At 35.3% G+C, this 27,231-nt stretch overlaps 1 protein-coding gene across 1 annotated transcript in view; it reads right to left on the bottom strand.

Annotated features, from left to right (window-relative positions):
- Ptpmeg (protein tyrosine phosphatase Meg) overlaps window positions 1-27,231 on the bottom strand; it is a 558,329-nt gene that overhangs the window by 426,202 nt on the left and 104,896 nt on the right. The window contains exon 6 of the mRNA XM_090403197.1: window positions 4,505-4,602. Coding sequence (XP_090259323.1) covers window positions 4,505-4,602 — 98 coding nt within the window. The remainder of the gene's footprint in view (window positions 1-4,504; window positions 4,603-27,231) is intronic.

Here is a 27,231-nt window from a genome sequence, read left to right as displayed (position 1 = left end):
AGATCTTAACATTTGTATCAGTTAGAAATACACTTTTATTAATACAGACCAGTATTTTACAAATAAAAATTTATTAAAACCTACCAGTTTCGCCAGCAAACTGTCTGGCTTTTTCAAGGTATTACGGAGATATGAAAGTAAATGCAAATTAAAAGGAACATAAAAAACGTTGTAACCCAAACTAGTATCTATGGTTACACGTTTCGCGTGACAAAGATGGCTTATTGTTCTTATTCATTATCACGCATGCGTGTTTGTTGTAGACTTGTAATGTGATTACTGGCTAGCTGTAGTTCAGATTGATTGAGAGAGAGGATCAAGTTTTTCCACGAACTGTTGAGAATTATACCCTGATTTCTGTTGAGGTTTCCGCAGGTTATTAGTACTATTGTGGCTTCCTTAAATACACGATGCCTGTAGTCGTCATCGAGATATGGCATGGAGCTGTTTTGCCAATCTATCGTGTGGTTAGACGTGCAGAAAGCATTTCTTCCGGCTTAGCACATCATTTCTGCACGTCTAACCACACGATAGATTGGCAAAACAGCTCCATGCCATATCTTGATGACGACTACAGGCATCGTGTATTTAAGGAAGCCACAATAGTACTAATAACCGGCGGAAACCTCAACAGAAATCAGGGTATAATTCTCAACAGTTCGTGGAAAAACTTGATCCTCTCTCTCTCTCTCAATCAATCTGAACTACAGCTAGCCAGTAATCACATTACAAGTCTACAACAAACACGCATGCGTGATAATGAATAAGAACAATAAGCCATCTTTGTCACGCGAAACGTGTAACCATAGATACTAGTTTGGTTTACAACGTTTTTTATGTTCCTTTTAATTTGCATTTACTTTCATATCTCCGTAATACCTTGAAAAAGCCAGACAGTTTGCTGGCGAAACTGGTAGGTTTTAATAAATGTTTATTTGTAAAATACTGGTCTGTATTAATAAAAGTGTATTTCTATCTATAAAAACGACCAAAAATGTATACCTTGAATTTGTATCAGTTATTATTCAACTTGTGACAATGTTAATTAATGGAATAAAAGTTACTTGATGTTATCCCTTAATCAGCTTTAAAAAGTAGCACTATATATGTAAAAGACAAGAAAGTTTCAAAGCCAAAGACTTTAAAAATATAAACTGCAAAAATATGCTATTGACAGCTAAGTCTAGGAAATGACTGAAAGCAATGTGTCAGATCATCCAAAAACATGTGTTTCTATAACAGAGTTAAGCTAATGTAGCAGGATTAATAATGATAATGATGATATAATAACTTACTTATCCATATCTCAAAGGCACTCTTAAAAGGAAAAAAATGTCAGTTATACAGTACCAATTAAACAATCATCAAATAACTTCCCTAATCTGATGTTAAAATCATCATTAAGGCCTGCTCATGCAATAGCATTTACTGTGATGACTAGGATGAAACATTAGTTATATTTTAACTATGGGAACACAAAAATACAGTACAAAAAAGCAGAGCTGATTTACCAGTAAATGTCCTGCACAAAGTCTTCACTAACAAAAAATAAACTGGAAGGAGACTAGTGTTTCATAAGAAAAATCTTTCATAGGAAAAGATTTTTTTAAGGAATATAAGGAGCTTGAAAAAACATTCTTAATTTAGAGAAATCATTCTCTGAAACACAACCAAAGGACTGAAACAGAACTATGTGACTTAGCCGAGGTCAAATGACTAGTGCAAATCTTGCTTGCACCTTTCTCTCTGATCTGCTATTCATGTTCCAGTTAGCTGCTGCATTTCATTGCTTTTATTTATTTTTTGTTAATATGTGAAGATACCAACATTGTTAAGTTTGCTCTAAAAATTAAATTTATGTCACAAATCTCCAAGTTTTAAATATGGTGACTGATTATATTATCTTTAAATATATACTAATGTAAAAATAGCTAGATTATATGCAAGCACAGTTTAATTCTAAATGAACAAAGCAACATAGATGGTGTGACAATTAAATTCCCAGAATGGCATTGTACAATTGCACATATGGCAAGTCAGGAAGAACCTGTAATTGTGCATGTTTGGAGTGTCTATACAACTGCCTTAAGTAATCAAAATAATCAAACTAGTAACTTAAATTGTGGTAGAATCTGCGCATTTGTGTTTGTTGCTTTCACTGAAAAAATGGGTAACTAGAATTTAGAACTGCACAATGAATATCAAGTTTTCTGAAAGGTTAGGAAAAACACAAGCAAAACACTAGACATGCTAATAGAAGTTTTACAATGATAATACCATGAAAATGTCTAGCATATTTGAATAGCCTAAGAGGTTTAGGCAGGGATGGTTAAATGTAATAGATGAAGAAAGAACTGGGTGATGACAAACTCACTGAAAATGTGGAACTAGTGCAGTAATCAGTTCAATCTGACAAGAGGATTAAGCGTACAGTGAAGATCCTTTCCTTCATGGTTACACGGTGATCAGAATTAATTATAAAATAATGGAAATAACTACCATGGTGTTAAAGTTAAACTCCAATTTAATATAAACCAAAATAATCACTCAATATTTTGGCCTTCACATTAAGGCCATCATCTGGAATACATACATATATACAAAGAAGCAATCTACACTACAATCTACATGGTATGCTAAAGTTACATTGAGTTGGTCAACCGTAAAACCATTGACCTGAATTTGATCAAAAAAAAAAAAAAAAAGGAGTGTGTGTGTGTGTGTGTGTAAATATATATATATATATATATATATATATATATATATTCCAGCTGGTATCGTGACTTCCCACGATACCAGCTTTGCTGATTCTGTTGTCTATTTCTATATTTCTATTTTCAGAATCATTGAAAATGTCAACTGTGTTGTGAATGGAGAACTTGTGGAACAAGTAAAACATTTCAGCTACTTAGGCACAATTTTTACTGAAGATGGTAAACTAAATATAGAAATAGACAACAGAATCAGCAAAGCTGGTATCGTGGGAAGTCAATTGAATAAATTCATATGGAATAAGAAAGAAATTAGTCGGAACACTAAATTAGCTGTATACAAGACTGTGTTCAAACCAGTTTTAACTTATGGATCTGAGAGCTGGGTCAGAAGTAAAACACTTGACCAAAGACTAGAGACCGCAGATATGAGAGTCCTGAGAAAGATTAGAGGCGTGAACAGATGGCATCAATGGCAATATCATATTAAAAATGAGGATATTAGGAAAGAACTTGACATTGTCAGCATCCAGGAATGCGTTAGCAGAGCTAATCTCAGATGGTATGGTCACTTAAATAGAATGGGAGAGGAAAGATTAGCAAAACAAGTGTTCTCTGCCAGGTTGGCAGGAAAACGACCCAGAGGAAGACCAAGATATAGGTGGATTGATACGATACAAAGTGCCTTAGACGATAGAAGTATAAGATCTGATAATGTTGGAGTCTTCACAAGTAACAGACTGATTTGGAGGAAAATTGTAGATAGGAAGTTAGTAATGATGTAATTTTTTCATGTAGTACTGTCACATCCTGTACACCCCTTGAGGGTACATGGCAGGAATTTGATGATGATGATGATGATGATGATATATTCCAGATGATGACTTTAATCTGAAGGTCAAAACATCAAGTGATTATTTTGATTTATATTTAACTTAAGTTTTACTTTCACATGGTAGTTGTTTCCATAATTTTTATAATAAGTACAGTGAGGATGATTTGGAGAGATGATTCAGGAACAAGAAAAATTTTTAGAAAGATGGTCTTACAAATTGTAAGAAACTGAAGCAACTTGTTTTTCTGACCTTTCTTCACAAATTGATTTGGGGGGGGGGGGCAGGTTATTACTGGTGATGAAGCATGGTGCTTTCAGCATGACCTGAAATTAAAGCATGAATGGAAAACATTTCATCAAGACTTTAAAAAAAAGTGTGAATGTTACAATCAGAGATCATGACAATGCCTGATGATTCATTTTCATCACAATAACATTAATGGTAAATGTGCTGGTAAAGATATGTGCTGTTCATAACAAGAGCTCTGAACTTTGGTCAAACAAATGGATCAACCATCATGATAAAGCTCCTGCACATGATGCAACAGCTCTTCTCAGGTATCTGGCTAAAAAAATCGACCACAAAATTGGAACATTCTCTGTATTTACCAGACTTAGCCTCTTACTAATTTTAGTTGTTCGATAAACTGAAGAATGCCCTGAAAGGATGAAGATTTCGTGATACATCCAACATTATGTGTAACAGTAATAAAAAAGCTTTCCTAAAAACCAGTTCCAGAAATGTTTTTGAACAAGGGCAATATCATTTAAGCGCACTGCTGAACAAGGAGATTACTTCAAATGTGATAATAACCTCTAGTCTACACAGGCAAGAAAATATAGTTTTTACATGTGCATTTTGGGAATGCAATTGTCAGACCTAGTATATAGTTAGCAGATTTTTTTTTTCATTTATTTAATTATTCTGGAAATATGAATCCATGAAAAAATTACTTACACTGTACTGCATAGCTAGCTAATAAAGCAGCTGTAGCAGGTGGTACAATTAAACGACCATCAAGAATATCCTTCTTCAACTGGAGGAAGAAATGATACCTAAATCATATAAACATTATTTACATTAATTTTTTTTTAAAATACATTAACTAATCATTTAGTTAGCTAATAGTTTGGTATTTAATTTCTGTGTATCCTAAATTATATGATGCAAGCATAACATTCATCAGAAATTTTTATAAAACTCACTTGTTAAGCAAATAGATTGGCCAAGTGGTTCAGAGTATCCACTCTATAACCAACTGGCAGCAGGTTCAAATCCTGCCATGGGTATGGATGTTTCTGATAAAAACATTTTAGTTATTATTTAATAACTAAATTTTGAAATGGCATTATTAAAGCTTATACTAGGGAACAAAAATTATCTAACCATAAGCCCACTCATTACCTTTCATGGATGGAAATGTCGCTACCTAAACTATGCTTCCTTCTGTCAATAGGAAATATACATCTGTCAGATCACTTTCTGTGTCAGTGAATGCTAAACCTGGAATCCCCCTCTTTATGATCTGTTAAAAAATTTCCTTGCCATTTTGTTGCATTCATTTGTTATCTTCATTCTCTCCCAAATTTGGATAACCACCCCCACCACTTTATTTCGTGCAAAATACCCAAACAATAAGTTTATCTTCCTCTCAGAATTCAATATTCATAACTAATCTGTACTTTAATTCTGCAGGTCAAGCTGAAAGTCATGAAAATAAAGTGATGAAATATTGGCAGTCAGCAATCATCTAACAGAATTTGTCCATTTACCACAATGCTAGATAATTCTCATCATTCTCCCAGTACTCTAAACCTTTTCAAAACTACATCTCCTTCCAAATATACTGCAGATGTCAGCAATCCTTTTAGATATCCCATACCATAATTTTATCCATGTTTCCTTTTCTGTGGAACATTCTTTAACTAGCCATTTTTTAATTTTGTATCTGCTGGCACTAAAACAGTTCCAAACAAGATAACTTCTATGATTACTATAATTCCTTTCCATGGTCCAATTTGCATTCCTTTCTCATAATCCAAACATCTGATCTGACCGAATAACTGAAATAAATCTTACTAGAATGAAGACTTTCATTTACCATTCCCACAACAGCTATCCCAGCACACTCCTTGGGGAAGAAAGGTGCTGAAGAAGTCCAACAGAAAAATCAGGTGCATCTCCGATGGCTTAAAGTTAAAAATTTCAGCTGTGCACTTAGTCTACACTGCAGCTTGAAATAGCTAGGAAAAAAACAACAAAAAAAAAACATTAACAAATGCAAATTAGACTTGGTATGGCCAATTCAAATGACAGCTCAGCCATCTGGTCATTGTTGTTATCAGACATAACTTATGCCATTCCATGCTTCCATCTCTCTCTCTCTCACACACACAAATCGCCTAAAGAGAAGGTTGATTGCCTGGATTCATTTGACACTTTCAACTCCTGCCTAAAAGACCAAAGTGCAACTTTATTGAGAAGAGCTTATTACATTTCCCCTATGCTCTTTTATCAACAAGCCAACAGAAGAATCCTAAACAGCTCTGATATCAACGTTTTCTAGTATGTACCCCAACCCCAAACAAAAACAGTACAAGTTTTAACACCACTTCTATCTCATCTTTATAATTTTTCATACTCATCAAGCATTGATCTTTACAGCATCCAAAGCATGTTTATATTTACTCCATCCCAAACAAGAGAGATAAAAGACAACCATCAAACTGCATTCCACTGTTCTGACCTCAATTATTTAAAAAATAATGAAGATTATTATTATTATTATCATATGGGCACCTCCATGGAGTCCGAACACTCATCGTGGGAAAACCCAATTTATCCACACAATCTATCATAACTCTCCTAGAACCCATTAATAGACAAAGCACTCACCATTGATTATGACAACCTGTTCCACTCGTTCACAACTACCGGAGCAATTCCTTCCCGCTCGAAAATTCCTCTCTCTGGACAATAGCTCCCGGCAAAGGTTTGACATCAGATCAATGCTTTGCCTGGTGGATCGGCTCCTGTCATCTTTCTTTCAGACCACTAGTATAACTTCTCCTGAAGTCGCGTTCTCAATGGCTTACATCCGATGGATAACTGACTGACGACCTATGGATAACCAATGAGGAACCGACTGATGACCTATGGATAACCGATGAGGAACCGACTGATGACCTATGGATAACAGATACTCGATCTTCCGGCTAACGCCTTTTATTCACCTTCTTTCGGATCCCTGCATGAAGATATGGGACCCCAAATATTTCGGTGCATTCCCTTGTTCTTTCCTTGACACTGACCCTTTCTTTGATCTTCTACTAGACTCCTTTAATCCTATTTCTTCGGGCAGTGGAAGTGCATCTGAAGTTTGTCGGTCCGTCTGACACTGACCTTGAGTGTTTACAAGTGGAATTCAGCAACAACTTTCACATATCCTTATAAAGAGCTAACATACAAAGTTTTCTGGTGGCAAGGTATTGCTTTTGTTCAATACATTCTAGAATTTTCCTATTTAGGGTTGTAAGTACAGACAATTCCCATAGGGATTATTTACATTAACAAACTGTTTTAAATATACATAGACATACAAGTTATTTTTATAACATCCTTACAGGGCTTGACCTCTGTAAAAATTGATGAAAATGCTTTGTCATTTTGAAGCTACATCTATTATTATCATATGGGCACCTCCATGGAGTCCGAACACTCATCGTGGGAGACCCAATTTATCCACACAATCTATCATAACTCTCCTAGAACCGATTGTGTGGATAAATTGGGTCAGAATCAAGCAAGATTTTTTGCTTGATTCTGACAACCTGTTCCACTCGTTCACAACTCTCCAAGCAAAAAATCTAGTCCTCACACCCCTACTAACCACACTTTTATTCAACTTCCAGGGATGACCCCTTGTTCTCCCTCTAGCAGAGTGCTGAAACGTTTTCCTCTGAATCAATCCTATAAAACTCTTTAAGCAACTTAAATGTTAATATCATATCTCCTCTTCTTCGCCCATCAACCAACTTCTGTAAACCACACACCCTGTGCTTAATGATATTACTCATCCATCTAACTCCCATCTGATTAATTCTCCTTACATTAGGCATACAATTTAACATTGCTTCCTCTAGATAACCCTTAACTATATCCCATGCAATACTAACATCCTTACCCTGTAGCATTTTATGCTATGGCATATAGATTTAAGCTTCTTTATAAGCTTGTCATAATCACCTGCCTTATAGTTCCAGATATACCCCTTCTTGACAGAACATTCCTCATGTTTTACAATCTCCCAAGTCAAGACTGCATAGTCACTTTCACCAATCAAAAGCAATCTGGATAGCTCTTCCGATCCTATGGCCGGGTCCAATACTCTCCCATCCCTAGTCCCCTCCATCACATGCTGTCTTATACAATTATCTCTTAGTAGGTGTATAAATTCTATTTACTTCCTGCCATGTGATCTTTCTTTCTTCCAGTCTATATCTCCATAGTTGAAGGTCCCCCCCCCCCATAATAATCACTTGACTATACTCATTGTACTAATTTGGTAATGCATGTCTTCCAGATCATCTGCGGAACTCCATAGCCTATAGCAATAACCAACCATATATTTTGTCTTACTTATCTTAATCTCACACCAGACGGCTTCAAATGAACAGTCATCTGATTGTTTATGGCTGCAATTCATCTGCTATCATCAGCAGTAACCCTTCCCCAGCCTAATCGTCTGTATCTTCCCTGAAAATACTAAACCCTTCACATTCTATCCCTGTAACTACATCATCTGCTGTTAGCCAACTAGTTTTCAACAAGTCTCATTAATGTCTATAACTTTTGGAAAGTTTGCACTAAGCAATGCCAAAAACACCTCCCTCTTGTTTCAGATACCTCTGGTAATAGTATATAGAAACTGCAGCATCCCTTTAGGCTAGGGTGACCAGATTTTCAAAACAAAAAAAAGGATATTTTGAATTTTTCAGTAATTGAAAAAGGGGACACTTCTGGTATGCTCTCCATAAAAATGGAATAACATATAATTATAATTACAGTACACAGGACTGAAGTGTGTATTATAATTATGGAGTATCAGCATTATCATTATATTTATAAAAAGACATTATTTCTTCCAAAAGTGTTGGTTCTTTCAAGATACACTCATAAAACTGTACCTTGAAAGAACAAAATGTCAAAGTGTGTCTTGATCACAATTATTGCTTTCACAGTCTTGTGTTGAAGCAGTTCATTTCATCAGACCACAAAGAACTCATGAGAGAAAAAAATTCTCTCTACAGCTGTGTTTGTTCCTGGAATTGCCATAAGAAACGCAATAACTGGCAGTATGTTTTTGTGGTGGATGCTTTTTTCTTGGAGCACCTTAAACACATCACACCACTTTTTCGTCCACTTCAGTGTTGTGTCCTTCCATTCTTCCATCTTGGAGTTCAAAACACTACTTAGGCTGCTTGCAACTTCAGCCAAAGTTAGTGGAGTTTGCAACTTAATCCAGTGAAATGCTTTCAATGGCTGGAAATGATAAGTCCATTTGCTTAAATATTCAAGGAAAGTATCATAAAATAAATTTGTAGTGTCTAAAAATTCTTTTTCATCAAAGACACCCTCATCTTTGAACTCTGAAATAATTGATGACATTTTAAATGTTCGAAAGTTCTCAGCTTTTCTTTGTAATTTTCTGTCTGAGCAATTCCAATTCTTCTACCACTTCAGTTGTCGAAATATTTTCCCTTTCTATTTTCGTTATTGTTGCTGAGAATATTTTCAGCTGGCTTTACATGAAATGGAACCAATGTACTGATTGTTGGTTACTGAAAAATGATTTCAACAATGTAGGGCTTTTATCTTGTGATAAAAATCAAGATCTGAGTCCATCATATATGTCAATAATCCCATTCACAGCTAGTAGCAATGACAACCATTTTGTTTGTAAGCTACCTAGGACACGCTTGTATTCAATTTCTAAATGCACAGAAATTCTTCAATTCCTCTACTCTCACGGTGTAAATGTGGAAATACTGAAATATTTCGTTTACAATTGTTTCGATATCAATAGGCAAAATATCAGCACTTGTCTGTACACCATTATGAACAACATGAGCAGAACAGCCAATAGAATGAATGTTCATTTTTAATCCTTTGTTGAGTCTTGAAAATACATTGTTGGCACCACCTCATTTGTATCCACTGAAGTTGGTGTTGCAGTTATCTGCAGAAAATGAAATAATTTTCTCAGTCAGCCACTGATTCTGGAAAGCACAGGCACCAACTTCAAACCTCTGTGGTTTGATGTGTCTACCATAACTGACACACATTTAGCTTGTTTCAATTCAATTGCTATTTCTCGCATTGCATAAGGTGCCAAGACATTCACTAAAATTGATTGGCACTTTGTTCACCCACATGTAAATTTCTTTTCAAATAAATTTCTCATCATTGCAGAGGTGCAGTCCATTGACCTCAAAGAAAGGTTATATTTTGCTGCATGAAATGCAAACAAACCTTCTTGAACTGAAAGACATTCACTTTCATCAGTTAATTTCCCTTTTGAATTTTACTTGAAAAATAATGTAACATCTTTACTTGAATTGCAAGCAGGGCTGCCAATTTATGTTTTTGCTTTGTCAAATGCTGTTTTATATCAGAACAGCCTCCATGTTCAATTGGAAAAAAACCAAACAACACAGTACATTGTAACTTGTTTGTTGTTTCATCGTCTTTCAAGAAGGGATATTCTTCTTTTAAATCCCGAATGAAACTACACTTCCTTTTTGGCATGATAAAATCTGGATGAAATATCACCACTCACAATATATACTCACTTTAACTTGCACAATTACTAACAGACCGACATAAGAAGCACAAAACAATGGTATGGTAGACAAAGTAACCTTGTTAGCATCAAGATGCAGTGTTGAGTGTTGCCACTGGTTGCAGCATTTTCATCCTATCGCAGAGAGAGAGTGTGATCATAACAGTTGATAATCGTCATAGCATGCATGTTTTCGACCTCAAGCTATCACATATCACCAGCAGACACATTATCCTTTCCAAATTCAAACATACAAGAATGAAATCATGCCACAAATTCAAAAATGGGACAAAACAGGACTAAAGTTAAAAAAATGGGACAATTAGTGTCCTGTTAAGATTTTGTCGAGACAATGGCACCAGAGTCTAAAAAAAGGGGGGGCATCATCATCAAATTCCTGCCATGTACCCTCAAGGGGTGTACAGGATATGATAGTACTATATGAAAAAAATCACATCATTACTAACTTCTTATCTACAATTTTCCTCCAAATCAGTCTGTTACTTGTCAGGGCTTCAACATTATCAGATCTTAAATTTCTATCGTCTAAGGCACTTTGTACCGTATCAATCCACCTATATCTTGGTCTTCCTCTCGGTCGTTTTGCTGCCAATCTGGCAGAGAACACTTGTTTTGCTAATCTTTCTTCGCCCATTCTGTTTAAGTGACCATACCACCTGAGATTAGCTCTGCTAACGCATTCCTGGATGTTGACAATGTCAAGTTCTTTCCTAATATCCTCGTTTTTAATATGATATTGCCATTGATGCCATCTGTTCATGCCTATAATCTTTCTCAGGATTCTCATATCTGCGGTCTCTAGTCTTCGGTCAAGTGTTTTATTTCTGACCCAGCTCACAGATCCATAAGTTAAAACTGGTTTGAACACTGTCTTGTATACAGCTAATTTAGTGTTCCGACTAATTTCTCTCTTATTCCATATCTATCTATCCCAATGGCTTTAACAGGCCTTTAAGGCCCACAACCTTCCAAGCATGCTTGGATTTCGTAACCGAAATGCGAGGATAGAATGGTCACTCCTATGCCTCAAGGTATTCTTGGCTGTATCCCTGTGTGTTCATGGGGCCGGTTTGCCTGCTTGCGGGATGAAAAACACCAGATAAACTGGCGGAAAAAACCCTACTGCCCGCGCCCAAGACCGGCTAACTTGGCTATGGCTGAGGGAGATCCTTCAGCTCCTCACGTCTCCGACGGGAATCGAACCTAGGACACTCCTTCCCCAGGTATATGGTTGCGAAGCGCAAAGCCACTAGGCTAACCGCGCGGACCTCTTATTCCATATGAATTTATTCAATTGACTTCCTACCATACCAGCTTTGCTGATTCTGTTGTCTATTTCTATATTTAATTTACCATCTTCAGTAAAAATCGTGCCTAAGTAGCTGAAATGTTTCACTTGTTCCACAGTTCTCCATTCACAACACAGTTGATATTTTCAATGATTCTGCCTATTTTCATTGTCTTTGTCTTTTTATTGCTGACCTTCATACCATATCTATTACAACAGCTATTCAATTTAGTAGGAGAATCTTGCAGACTTGTTGTGGATTTATTCAGAAGTATAACATCATCCGCATAAAGCAAAGGGCTGACATTAACATCTCCAATTTTGATATCATGTTTAATACCACTTTCCTTCATAATGTGATCCATATAGATAATGAATAACAGAGGGGATAATGTACATCCTTGTCTCACACCAGATTTAACATTAAACCATCTTCCTGTACTTCCTTCAATTCTAACTGCTGACTTACAACTCAAATAAAGACTACGTATTGCTTGATATAATGTCCCATTGACACCATATAACTGTAGCGTATTGAATAGCTTCTCTCTCTTGGTACCTTGTCATATGCCTTTTCCAAATCGACAAAACTTAAATACAGATCTCTGTTATATTCCCATGCTTTCTCGACTATTTGTCGTAAAGTGAAGATCTGATCCTGACAGCCTCTATTTGGCCTGAATCCAGCTTGTTCTTCACCAAGCTTTTCTTCCACAATTATTCTCAACCGTTTCTCAAGTATACTTGCATAGATCTTGCCAGGAACACTCAGTAGGGAAAACCTCTGTAATTCTCACATTCAGTTTTATCCCTTTTTATATATGGGTACTATGATAGCTCTACTCCAATCATCGGGAATTCATCCTTCTGTCCAGGCTTTCTGAACTATGTGCAGCCACTGTAAGACTCTTATACCACAATACTTTAGCATGTCTGGTAGAATATCATCTACTTCTGCTACCTTTCCACATTTCAAGCCTTTGATGGCTTTTTCTATTTCAAGTATGGATATGTATTCCTGACTGCATGCCTGGTCAGTGTTTTTTACCAATGTGCTGTCATCACTTCTTGCTTCAATTAGCAGTTTTTCCAAGTAATTACTCCTTACTTCAAGGATATCTTTTTCTCCCGTTTTAATGTCACCTTTATCATCTCTAACTCCTTTTACTGCACTCTTTCCTCCATTCCTAAGCTATTTCAACAACCTCCAGAATATTTTGCCACCTTCTTGATATTTATTTTCTATATTCTTGCCAAAGTCCTCCCATGACTCTTTAGTTTTACACAGTGTTTAGCATTCTTGCATTTGTCTCTATATTCTCTAAGAGAACAAGCTGACTTATTTGACAGGAACTTTTGATATGCTTTCTTCTTTTCCTTCAATGCCTCTTTAACTTTCTTTGTCCACCAGGGAGTTCTGATTTTTTTATCCTTGCAGACAACCTCACCACATGCCTCTCTGGCAGAATCAATCAATGTTTCCTTCAGAGTTTGCTACTGAATCTCCAAGGTTTGATTCCTGTTCTCAAACTCTTTCATTTTTTCTTCAATAATCTTTGTGTATTTTAGTCTACAATTCACATCTGAGAGCTGCTCAACTTTTATTCGCTTTAAAACTTTCTTACATGTTATTCTTTTCTATATGAAATTCAATTTTATCCTGCTCAAGATTAAATAGTGATCACTTCCATTTCAAATCCTCTGTACACTCTAGTGTCCTGCCCAGGGAGAAAACATCACTATCAACAATAACATAGTCGATGAGACTTTTCTTTTTCCTTGCCTCTTCTCTCCATGTGAATTTGTGCACATTTTTATGTTGGAACATGGTGTTAGTAATAACCAGTCCATGTCCTGAGCAGAAATCCAACAGATATTTGCCATTATTATTAGCTTTGCCCTTTTCTCCAAATTTTCCCAAAATATTTTTGTATGTCTCACAATCATTTCCTACTCTGCTATTTAGATCCCCAACAAGGACCAACTTTTCATTTTTCATTGTGTCAGTTGCTTTTTCTAAAGCCTCAAAAAATTTCTCCACTTCTACCTTAGTAGAACCTTCTGTGGGACCATAGGCACAAATAAGTCTCATTGTCCAGTTCCCCATTCCCATATTTGCCAACATTACTCTACGTGAGACTGACTGCCATTCAAGAAGATTAGCCTCGTATTTTGTGTTGAATACTATGGCTACTCCTTCTTTTCCTTGATTGTCATTACCTGAATATAACATTTTGTATTTATTGCTCAGAAAAATCTCACCAGTTTTTGTCTTTTTTGATTCAGTCATCCCTATTATGTCGATCTGGTACTTATCTAATTCCTCAGCTAGCTCTATTTCTTTTCCATTCAGGCTTCTTACGTTGATAGTACCGATCTTTAACTCTGGTGATGTTGAGTTGGGGTTTGTTTTCAGATTTGTTCCAGTAGCTGACTTTTTGCTGTTCGCCCTGGTTCCCTGGCGAAAACAACGGGGGTCTTGTTTAACAGGGTGATTCCCCAGCCAGCATGAAATTTTGTCAAAAAAGGGGGCAATCCTGTTAAAAAAGCAATGTCTGGTCAACCCTACTTTAGGCAACCACCCACCTTTGCTTCCTGAATTTTTTTTTTTTCAAATCAAATCTTTATTTTAAGCTTCATAGAATAGTACAAAATTTTGAGTAATCATATGTGTAACCTAAGAGTAACAACTCATCCATGTTACAATATGCATAAAGTTACAAAACATTGTGTGATGCATCATCATTATATACACATACATCTATAGAAGACAGATTTTATACATTAATATATTATCATAATAAAATAACATAATCATATCACAGAAGACATGCTAATATGTAGATTAAAAAGTTGCAGAGCATTAATTAGGTTTAAGAGCAAAATAAAACAAAGTAGTTATACAGTCATCATCATCATCATCATCATGCATATCAAGCAGGCTTAGCATGGCCTGATCTGGCCTTAGAAGTCATTGTTGAATCGTTTAAGAGGACGTCCTGGTTTTCTTTTTCCTAATGGCTTGTATTTTAAAGCTTGTTTTGTAATCTTTCTGTTTTCATTCTTTAAACGTGTTCCATCCATTTATGTTTATATTTTTTAATTTTTTCTATTACTGGTTCTTGGTTTAATTCTTTCATAATTAAACAGTATTTAAATTTTTACATATAAATTTTTACTAGTTAAACAGTATTTAAATGTTTACATTTTACATAGGAAACTGGATCTTTGAATAAATACAAATATGCTAAACTAATCATTCATACAATTATTTTGAACAGGGCTTTTTCATTTCTTCATCATCACCAAATTCTGGCCATGTACCCTCAAGGGGTGGACAGGATATGATAGTACTACAGAAAAATTTACATAATTACTAACTTCCTATCTACAATTTTCCTCCAAATCAGTCTGTTACCTGTCAAGACTCCGACATTATCAGATCCTATATTTCTATCTTCTAAAAGTACTTTTTACCGTATCAACACACCCATATCTTGGTCTTCCTCTGGGTCTTTTTCCTGCTAATCTTGCAGAGAACACTTGTTTTGATAATCTTTCCTCTCCCATTATGTTCAAGAGTGACCACATACCACCTGAGATTAGCTCTACTAACATATTCCTGGATGCTAACAATGTCAAGTTTTTTCCTAATATCCTCATTTGTAATATGATATTGACACTGATGTCATCTGTTCATGCCACTAATCTTTCTCAGGACTCTCATACTGGTTAAGTGTTTTACTTCTGACCTCGCCCTCAGATCCATAAGTTAAAATTGGTTTGAACAATGTCTTGTATACAGTTAATTTAGTGTTTTGCTAATTTCTCTCTTATTCCATATAAATTTATTCAGTTGACTTCCTACCATAACAGATTTGTTGTTCTGTTGTCTATTTCCATATTTAATTTACCATCTTCATTAAGAATCATGCCTAAGTAGCTGAAATGTTTCACTTGTTCTATAGGTTCTCCATGAGACTTTTCTTATTCCTTGCCTCTTCTCTCCATGTGAATGTGTGCACATTTTTATGGTGGAACATTGTGTTAGTAATAACCAGTCCATGTCCTGTGCAGAAATCCCCAACGAGGACCAACTTTTCCTTTTTCATTGTGTCAGTTGCTTTCTCTAAAGCCTCAAAAACTTCATCCACCTCTACCTTAGTAGAACCTTCTGTGGGACCATGGCACAAACAATGCCGTAGCTAGAGCTTTTGCTGCCTGGGACGGTCTCTGAGTTTGCCGCCCCTCTCAATACACACGAAAAATACTACAGAAAGTCAAAACGACATATAGGGATATAAATTAAATTAAAACACTCTGTTTATTTTTGAAGTAAAATTTTAATTCCAACATTCTAAAATCCTCATGTCTACTAAGGAAACCATCTTGTTTGATATTTATGAATAGCAGTATCTTATAAGCATATAAATATCAAAGGGGCAGTATGTTTAGCATGGTGTATTTATTGCACATTGCAGTATCCTTGTATTTGTTTCCAGTTAAGATTTGAATTACTTTGTTCTGAGTCGAAACTAGAGGGTTCAGTGTAGTGCAATAGATTCCTCCCCTTAAAATACTATGTTGTAATGTGCTTCGAATTCATGTAGAATATAATAAATTTAATATATTTGAATTTAAGAATCTATTTAGGTAGTAAAGTCCATTTTACATAATCCTTACTTTATTTATGATGCTTTCCAACTGAAATTACTATCAATTTTTAATCCCAAGTAGGTTATTACATTGACTTTTTCTATTTCCACACATTTGCAATGTGAATTTGTCCTGCAATTCAAATCATGCTAAAATAATGTGCAGTGAAGTTCATTTTACTTGTTGTATTATGCAAAGTAAAATTTACATATTTAGTTTTTGAGACATTCAGGCTGAGTTTATTTGACTGGAACCAATTTGTTCTTATTAAAAGATCCACACTCACTATGGTTTGCATTTGTTCAGTTATGTCTATAGAGAAAATTAAGACAGTATTATCTGCAAAGGTGTTTATTTCACTAATAAGTTTAAGATTGCAGAAGTCATTAATTTAAATACTAAATAAAATTGGTCCTGAGAAAGATCCTTGTGGTACACCACAGCCTACGATTTTGGAACTGCTATAAATGTTGTTTATTTTTAGAATTTGTGATCTACCATTTAAATAATTTTTGAAACAGGTTAGGGCAGTACCTCATATTCCTATGACTTCTACTTTTTTTAATTAAAATTTCATGGGATACAGTGTCAAAAGCTTTGTGTAGGTTTGAAAATACTCTAATGTTAGTTTATGTTCATCTAGGGAGGTATAAACTGTGATTGTGAAGTTCAGCAAAAGCATGTTCTGTGCTAAACCTTTGCATGAAGCTAAATTGATTCTTTGAAAAGTAGTTCTTTTTGTCCAAAAATTTCATGAGTCTAATTTTTACCGAATTCTCTAATATTTTCGAAAAGACCGGTACAATGGAGATCGGTCTGTAATTTTTCAAGTTATTTTTGTTTCTCTTTTTGTAAATAGGTATAACTACAGCCTTCTTAAAATCCGATGGAAAAGCGCCCGTCATCAGTGATAAGTTAAAAATGTACATTAGGTATTCTGTAATGTACATCTGTCATTCTTTCAAAATGCTAGTGTTAATACCATTGTATCCTGAAGTTTTGGTTGTTTTCATTGATTTCATTTTCACAAGTGAGGAAAAGATATATGGTGTTTCAATTCTCTTGGGAGTGCAATTCAGAGGGGTGGGGTTAGCATTTTTCAGAATGCATTCACTGACTATGGCAAAGGGATTATTGAATTCTTCAGCTAATCCTCTGTCTCCATTTTCTCTATTCTCATTGATATCTTTAAGTGTGGGAAGGGCTTGTTTGCATATATCTTAGCCCATTAATTTATTCACAAACTTCCATTGTTTACTGGAGTTTCCTTGGCATTTTAGAAATTCACTTCTGTAGTATTTGTTTTTACTTCCTTTTAATTTATGGTGTATTAAATTTCTATAGTACCTGAAACCGTGTTGATAATATTGATTGTGCAGATTTTTTTTAAACTTTTTATACACTTTATCTCTAATTTTTATGGAATTGTATGATTTCCTGTGCAATCCAGGGCTTAGTTTCTTTCATTTTGTCTATTATTTTAATTTTGATCGAGTCTTGTATTTTACTGCTTAATATCTTAATAAATTTATCATACGAGGTGTCAATATTTGTTTCCTTCATTATCTCTTCCCAAGAGACAGTGTGCAAGTTAAGTTTTAATACTGTGTAGTCAATTGTAGTGTAGGGGATGTTTTTGGTTGTACTGCCATTGTGCTGTTTAGGAATTGATCTGCAAGAGGTTGCAGCAGAACTGCTGCTTAGATTTTGTTTCAGCTTAAAGTATTTGGGAGATAATACTGTCTCCCAAATACATGATCCAGGCACGATCTACCATCATTGACCTCTCTTGTAGGGACATTAATATACTGTTTGTGTCCATACATGGCAAATAATTCTAGATAATCTTGAGAGGAGCCAATATTCCTTAGCAAGTCAATATTCGTTCCCCAATTATAAGAACAATGTCACTTTTGATCTCATCTAGACTACACTTGAGTTCTTGTATAAAGTTGGACTCCGTGTAGCAATGCGACCTATATACAGCCCTTATATATATATATATGTGTGTGTGTGTCGATTAGTTTTTACTCGGTTGTTATACATTTCAAAAAATAGATTTAATGACTCCAAGACCGAGATAACATATAAAGATTTTAATGATAAATACTACTAGTTTCGGCATATAGCAGCCTTCTTCAGGTATTTATAAAGGAAAGGAATACTAATAAACATTGAAATATTTAAACAAACTGGAAATTACAGGTACAAATTGCCTCACATAATCGATACATAAAAACGTTGTATTTTTCAAGTTGTTCCAACTTGCGTGCCATTGTTTGTTGCAATTGTGCGTGCAAGTTCAGGTGAACGCCAATATTGAATAACTGCAGCATGGCTATCTGGGATGTTATAACTTAAATTATTATTTAAGTGGACCGGGTTCAGTAGGATTTCCCTTGATTCTACGATTTTTCTTTCAAACTCATCTTCACAGCGAAAAATATTTTCTGATCTATTCCAGAATACAGAGTGGCTTTGTTGGTCATCATTAGGATTATTTGAAAAAAGAACATGACTGGATAATGCAGTTGCATGAGATCTTTTGTATGAGATGTCTCTCTTATGCTCTTCTATGCGTTGTTCAATAGATTTGTTAGTTTGACCAAAGTATGGGATATTGCAATCACACCACAATTTATATACACCTGGATATTTTAGGTTGTGATGGGTAGGTTTTGGATGGCTGATTAGAGAGCGGATTTTTGGAAGTGTGGTGAAGAAGGTCCTGATATTATATTTTTTAAGGACTTTAGCTATTTTCTTAGAGATTGTGCTAATGTATGGAATAGAGATGCTACCTTTAAAATTAATAGTCTCTGTTGTGCACTGCTTAGGAGGGTTCAGAAGAAGTTTCTTAATTGTTTTTTCAGAGTATCCATTTTGTTTAAAAATAAGAGTGAGGTGATTCATTTCTTTTTGTAGTTCATCTCTGGTCTTGGAGTCATTAAGTCTATTTTTTGAAATATATATATATATATATATATATATATAAAATCAGCTAACGCCTTTTTATTCCCGTATGTAGGGAGTAGGCGAGGCCGTTTGGCCCTATCTAACTTTTGGAGACTGAGTGGGCAGTTCAATCACCACTGGTACCCAATCAGAGATAGCTGGCTCAAGTCTATCACTAATTAAGCGGCATGCAGTGAAGAGAGACAGCTCAACAAGTGCTGCCAACTCGTGGTCCCTAACCCTAACACTCGTATTTATTGTCTGAAATAATGTGGGTTCTACAGTCAATTTTCTTGAGTTTACGGGACAAAAAACCACTTGCCCGTACCAGAGATCGACTAACTCGGGAACCAGTCGAAAAAAGGCTTAGAACAATTTCTTCTAGTCGCCAACTAGATTCGAAACCAAGAGGTCTTCCTTCGTGCGGTCAAGCGCTGTGGTGTGCAACGCCACATCCACTGAGCTACACAGGCTCATATATATTAACAGAAAGCTGGGTTAAAGACAAAGAAGTTGATTTGTACCAGTTAAGCAGATTTAAAAATTATTACCAGTGTAGAATTTATAACAAATCTGGATGGGTAATTATCTTTATTCGAAACTCTATATCTGTTAATAATATTTAACAGATATAGAGTTTCGAATAAAGATAATTACCCATCCAGATTTGTTATAAATTCTACACTGGTAATAATTTTTAAATCTGCTTAACTGGTACAAATCAACTTCTTTGTCTTTAACCCAGCTTTCTGTTAATATTAAGACATCTAGCCAATAGTTTAAATTTTAAATTGTCTAGAAGTAGTTCTATGTGTTCTAATTTATCACAAATACTTCTTATATTCATATGCAAAAGATTCTAAGTACTTACAGTGTCTGGGGATAAAATGTTTCTTAATTCGACTGAATCATAACATTCTATATATTTATGAAAAGTGACATCTCATTTGCCATTGTTGTTTGTGAGTCAGTTTTACTCTCACTGTTTTCTTTCAGTTTACACGTCTTTTACGCATCTGATCCACCATGAAGATTTTGCCATGTTTGACACACAGATATTTGTAGAGCACTTCTTTACATTTCTTGGCAATAAACAGCAGATGCTTTACATTTCAAGTCAGGTACTCATTTAGATATATTTTGCTATCCTTAAAATGGTCACATATATCAACTATGCTTAGTCTCTATTTGATAATTTTGTGTCTGTCCAGCCATTTGTCTCTGATCGTTTTTCTTTTAAATTTTATAATGATAGGCATTGCTCTGTGTCTTTGCAGACTAGGAACACAATGCAGAACCTCAATATTATCTTCATTAGAGTTGACCTTGATTTTATGTGCAATTTTCTTTGCTATTTCATGCATATTTTCATGTGGCTCATGGAAAACACCAACAATTTCCAGGTGTTTGAGCTTATTGCCTGTTGATTAAGGTCATCCACTGTTTCATAATTTTTAAGCCAACTATATGCCTCTATATTTGTGTTTTCTACTTGAATGTTTTTTATTTTGAGTTCCTTAACTTCTTGTGACAGGCCAGCAATGATAGTCAGAGAGTCATCTATTTTGTTCGAAGTGCATTCTGTTTGTAAAAATGTGTCCCTATTGGTGCCATTGTAATCTCTGTGTGGCTATTTGCGCCTTTGTAAACTCTGTGTCTATTGTGCCTTTGAAGTTCTATTGTATACTTTGTAATACTTATTATTTAATTACTTTATCTTTACTTTACTTCTATATTTAATTTTCTTCTACACTTCGATTTACTTCTTCTATATCTCTATTCTTCATTAACCTTATTTAATTCCTCTGTTAACTTTATCTATTCCTTTCATGTACTCTATTAACTTTTGTATCCTTGCTCTACCTTCAGTAGTCTTTACCTATACCAGAGATCACTAGAAATTTATTTTTGATATAACGACTGTGCCACCACGGTCTCCTTGTGGTATATTAATAAAGAAATATCAATACTTCAAGTAAAGTCCGCTTTCTATCTTAAAGCCCTTCTTAATAATATTTTACAGTCGTGGCTAACACTTAACTTCAATTCGTAGCTATTTGTAAACTTCCCGCTCACAGGATCGCATTTATTTGGAAACAGTGCATTGCATAAAAGATCAGGCGCACTCTTTGTAAATAAAACAAACATGTTTATTTGTGCTGAAACAATCATACAATTTACACATTGATGAATTACTACTTCTTATTCCACTCTAAGTTTAACACCTCAGAGAACACTTTCTTCAGAACATTTTACGTAAGTATGCAACATAATACAAATCATTAAGCAATTTAAAGAGAACACTATTAGCCCATTTACAATATTGGAATTATCATGCCTTGTTAACTATAACTATAAACTCCTGCTTTCACTTTATATAAACTTATATAAAGTAGCTGCTCCCATGGTAATTAATTAGCTCCTGGGGCTATCCGTCTCAACATCATCGAACAGGACGAAAGTCGTGGATCGATGATTCTCTCTCTCTCTCTCGTCCTTTTTCTTCTCCTGGCGTCGATATCGATCTCTTTTTCCATGATGCCTTACATTCGGTTTTCCTAGGACTCTGGATGAAGGTTTGAGACCTCTGAACTTTCCCGTGCAAACTCTTGACCTTCTTTTAAACTCGGACTTCTAGCTCTCCCTGAAGTGCACATTTAATCTCCTTAACGGAACGGCATAGCCACGTTGGATGTATGCCGCCCCTTTTAACACTGACCTTGAAAGCGGTATCGGACTGGCGGGTTTCTTTTACATTTTATCTAAATACTAACATCAGTATATTTCCAATTTCTAAGGAATTGCCTTTGAACTTCTATTTACACAATTTAGCATGCTAATTCCTCTGGGGTTTAATACATGGGCTTTTGGTATTACTTACATAGAAAATTACAATATATTTCTGATTTCTATGGCATTGCCCTTGACCTTAACATATTCATACATCTTCTTATTTACACAATTTATTATACTAATTCCTCTGGATTTTAATACATGGGCTTTTAATATTATTTACATAGAAAATTCCAAGTTTATTTTTGTGAATTTTGGATGCGACCCTGTAAAAGTCGATGCAATAAAAAAAATGGAAAAATTTACGCTGCATCGAATTTTACACGTTGAACTTCTTTATTTAATTCTTTCATTATTCTCCCCATTAAATCTGTATTATCCATGTTACTCATCTCTGGAACATGAGTCATCGCCGGGAGAAGTTGTCGGCAGGTGTTGGTTAGCACTGGAAAGGCATCCGTTATGTAACAAAGAGTTTGAACACTCAGCAGGTCTTTGCTGTTTGCCGAATTTGCACAAAGCTCATTTCCAGTTTTGTTTTCTGTCTTTAAAGAGCTTTTTAAATTGGTTTTCACTGAGACCAGCAGAGTAAAAATGATAACTACTTTTGCATTTATTTGCACACTTCATAACCAATGTCACGTCAATAAATTTATCTTCACATACTTTTCGAAAGTACAGTATAAAAAAACAACACTACTTTTGGGATGACCTGATATATCAGTTTAATAGTTTTGGGGAAACTAGTTGTTTTCAAAGTAAAGTAGATGAATATATTGGAAAAGAAACCAGAAATACTTAAATGATCCTCATGGTACAAATCTAACCTATATAACTTTGGGATTAACCTATGTGGTTTTTATAGGTGCAGGCAATTAAACACGTGCATGCATGCACACACACACGTTTTAATAAAATGGTCAAGACGACAACATATGCAAAACACTTTTAAACACAAAAAAAAAAAAAAAAAACAGAACGGTTTACTAATCTTCTAGATTACCAATATGCAACTGTGCATACATGACATTCAAATGACTGTTAGCTTTTGTCAAGGTGAAATACAGGAATCTTTTCATATATTATTAATTTAATAATATATGCTATTTTTAATAAGATGTCTGTTCCTTGCAGAATATAGCATGTTCTTCCTATTTTGGTAGGAAGAATTGATGGCAAAGGAACTAGAGGAAGAAAAAGAATATCATGGTTTGACAACATCAAGACGTGGACAGGAAAGAGCAGTGCACAACTGCTCAGATTAGCACAAGAGCGCAGTTTGTTCGCCAAGATGGTCGCTGACCTTCGATAGAAGATAGCACAATAAGAAGAAGAATAAGATGTCTGACTAATCACTTGCTTCTTAAGCATAAAAAGATAAAATAGTAGTCAAAATATTAATAACAACAAGTATGTCAGTTAAAATCTAAGAAAAAGAGATCATATGGTATGGTGACTCAATTTTAAAATTTGCACTTGCCAAGGGAGTCCCACTTCTAGTTTCCCAGGAGCGAAAATTAAAAATATGACAACCATTGAAAACCAAAAAAGAAAAGTAAAAGAGGTGGTAGTTCTGGTAGATACAAATAATTTAAGTAGTGACAAATATAGTATGAGAGAAGATATGAAAGGTCTGTTGGAAGAAGTGAGAAAGAAATGTGAGAGAGTAAAAATTGTTGGATTACTAGATACAGGGCCAGTTTTATCATTAGGCGAACCTAGGCAATCACCTAGGGGCACAAAGACTTCGGGTATGTGTACATGTACTTGTGTGAGTATGACAAAATATATATATATAGAGAGAGAGACAATGTATAGGGGCGCCTAAATTTTCTTTGCCTAGGGGCATCAGATACTCTCGGACCAACCCTGACTAGATATGACAGTACTGAGCTAAGAAGGAGGGCGATGATAGCAAATAATTTCATGCACAGGCTATGTAGAAGATATGGATGTGAGTTTTTAGCTCACATCCATGTGAGTAGAAAAGATTATGATGGCATGCACTTGAATTCATTTGGCACCAGAAGCCTGGAGAAATTACTTCTCAGTATGAGAGGCTTAATGCAAAGAGTCAGGGAAACTAGATCATCAAGGGAGGAATGGGAAAAATATGTGTGAAAGTTCAGCTATGGTATGCAAACATGATAAAGATATGATGTCTTTGAACATGGTTATGTATGTGGTGAAGGGGTGGAAAAATATGCTTTAGGTTCGGACATTTTAAGTATGTCTGGGGAGGGAAAAGAGAAAATTCTAGAACAAAACCAAATAGAATGCATATTTAATTATAAGAATAGGCTAGGCAATAATTTATTATGTCTATACACAAATGCCAGGAGCATTAGAAATAAAGGGGTTGAGTTTGTTGCTTTATTGAATATAATGTGGTCAAAGATTGTTGGCATTAGTGAAACCTGGGGTCTCTGTCAAAATCAGATATGGTAAGTGGAATTGAGTGTAATGGTATACTATATTTTAGGAATGACAGAAGAGATAGGAGAGGAGGCAGAGGAGTGCTACTAATGATATCAAATGATTTAAGTCCATTTAGGGTAGAAACACAAGAAAGCAATGATGGTAACAATGTGCTATGCAGCAGTGAGTTGGAGTCTATCTGGTGTGAACTGGTGGTTAACAGAATGAAATATATGGTAAGGTGTTGCTACAGACCTGGAGGCTCAGTTGCAGGGGACAAAGAAATGCATCACCAATTTAGCCTTATGGGTACCAAATGAATGATCATTATGGGTGATTTTAATTTTCCAAACATCGACTGGGTAGAAGAGAAATTTCATGATAAGAAAAAAGAGGAATTTATTGAATTATTGGGAGACAGCTTTCTCAAGCAGCATGTGAAAGAAGGAACTCAAGGTCGATGTGTTGAATTTGCTCATAGCATCACCAAATGTTGACACTGATCATGCTGTACTTTCTTGGGAGGTATCTAATTGCATTGATACTCTGATTAAAACAAGTGACATGCTGAACTACAAAGCTGGAAATTATGATCATCTCAGGAGAATAATCTTTGGTCCCATGGTATCAGTTACTAAATGGGAAAAACGTCAGCAATGCATGGAGAATCTTAGAAAAAGTGGTTAAATGAGGCAGTATCTGAATGTATCCCTTATGTTCAAAGAAGAAATAGGTTGGAAGTGAAATGGATGTCCAACCTTATTAAGCTAGAAATCCACAAAATGAAGATGATGTGGAAAGAATATTATGAGAATAAGAGTGGCAGGAGTTATGAAATATATAAAGCTCAGGCCAGAAATGTAACAGGTATTGTGAGGAAAGCTAAATTGGAGTATGAAAAGAAACTGGCCATGCAAACTAAAAGCAATCCAAAAGAATTTTATCGTTATGCTGCAAGTAAAAGAAAGAATAAATGTGGAAGAATAACTTTATTAAATGTGGACAGTACTCGAGTGTCGGAAGCTAATGAGATTGCTCAGTTAATTAGTGCTCATTTTGCTAAGGTATATCAACCAGGTGTATGTATAGTATGCCCACACTTGCTAAAGCTTCGTTGGCTTTGTGCCAAGAATAGTTGATTCATACTGAAGGGGAGAAAGAAATGAAGGATGTATGAATTGGTCACCAACACACGAAATCACGTGCTCCAAAGGTAAAATTTTCCAACTGTTATACAAGCAAAATAGTTACCACTTTAAAAACTACAATGATCATAAATGCAAAGCTAATTTTCTGACGTGTAATAATAAACAACTCGTCCCACAATACGGATTGATTACCCTATTATCGGAATGGATCCTCCTTCTGTTGACATGCGCAGAAATGTCGAAGGATGTCTTGTATCTCTGGGCATACATTAACAAGATGCACAGTGCTGCTGTTACAGTGGATGAAGAGTTAGAGGTTCATGAAAATGAGGTTGAAGAGCTGTTGCATACCCTGGATAAGAATTTGTCTATAGGGACAGATGGAATATCAGCCTGTTTGCTAAAGGAATGTTCAGCAAATTGGTTAGGCCTTTCACATGTTTGTACAACTTGAGTCTCAGCTCAGGAATGTATGATAGTTCCAATGTACAAGGGTGGTGCAAAAACTGATGTGTCTAACTACAGACACATCGGTATTTCTGGTGTGGCAGTGATTTTAGAGAAATTGGTAAGAACTCGCACACAGAAGTGGGCAGAAAAACATGCTATATTCTGCAAGGAACAGCATGTGTTTACTAACGGAAGGTCATGCTTTAGCAATTTGCTTATATTTTATAACAATGTTACAGCCGAGTTGGATAAAGGGAATGGATACACTATGATAATGTTGGATTTTTCTAAGGCATTTGATAGGATACCACACGAAAGGCTTGCATAAACCAGAGAATATGGGATTGGAATAAAAACTCTTGCCTTCGATCAGGGGATGGTTGACAGATATCAAAAAGTGGTATACAGTGGGTGTGAATCTGCCAGATTTAAGGTGACCTGTGGTGTACCTCAGGGTTCAGTCCTTGGGCCATTATTGTTCAATCCATATATTAATGACATCAGGAAGGGTCTAACATCAGATGTGCAATTGTCTGCTGATGATGCAAAGATAGGCAGAGCAATCAGGGATGCTACTGACATTCAGTAATTACAAAATGATTTGAATAGATTGGAAATTTGGGCAAACGAAAATAGCTGTCAATTTAATGTTAGTAAGTGTAAAGTTATACACTGTGGCATGATAAGAGATCCAGCAGTATATTAGATGCAAGGGTTCTTGGCATATTGGTGGATAAGAATTTAAAGTTCAAAGGTCACATAGCAAAAGTTGCAAATACAACTCAGAGGATAACTGCGATGTTGAAGCGAAACTTGACATGTAAGGATAAGGAAGCCTCTTTATAAGGCTTTGATAAGATCACACACACCTGGATTATTGTGTGCAGATTTGGTTCCCAAGTTCCAAGGGGATAAAGAATCTGTGGAAAGGCTGCAAAGAAGAGTTACAAAGAATATATCTGGATTATGGGGGTTTAGATTATGAGGACAGATTGCTAGTTTGTTTATTGCAGATTCTGGTTAACAGGAGAAAAAGGGATGATATGATAGAGGTCTATAAACTTTTGAATTGGTGTTATAGGATATCAACTGATGAACTTTTTCATTATATGAA

This window comes from Typopeltis vanoorti, chromosome 13 (assembly GCF_054136105.1).
Source record: "Typopeltis vanoorti isolate ZY-2024b chromosome 13, IOZ_Tvanoo_1.0, whole genome shotgun sequence".
Taxonomy (NCBI): domain Eukaryota; kingdom Metazoa; phylum Arthropoda; class Arachnida; order Uropygi; family Thelyphonidae; genus Typopeltis; species Typopeltis vanoorti.
The sequence above is the reverse complement of the archived record's forward strand: the minus strand, read 5'-3'. Positions and strand labels throughout refer to the sequence as shown.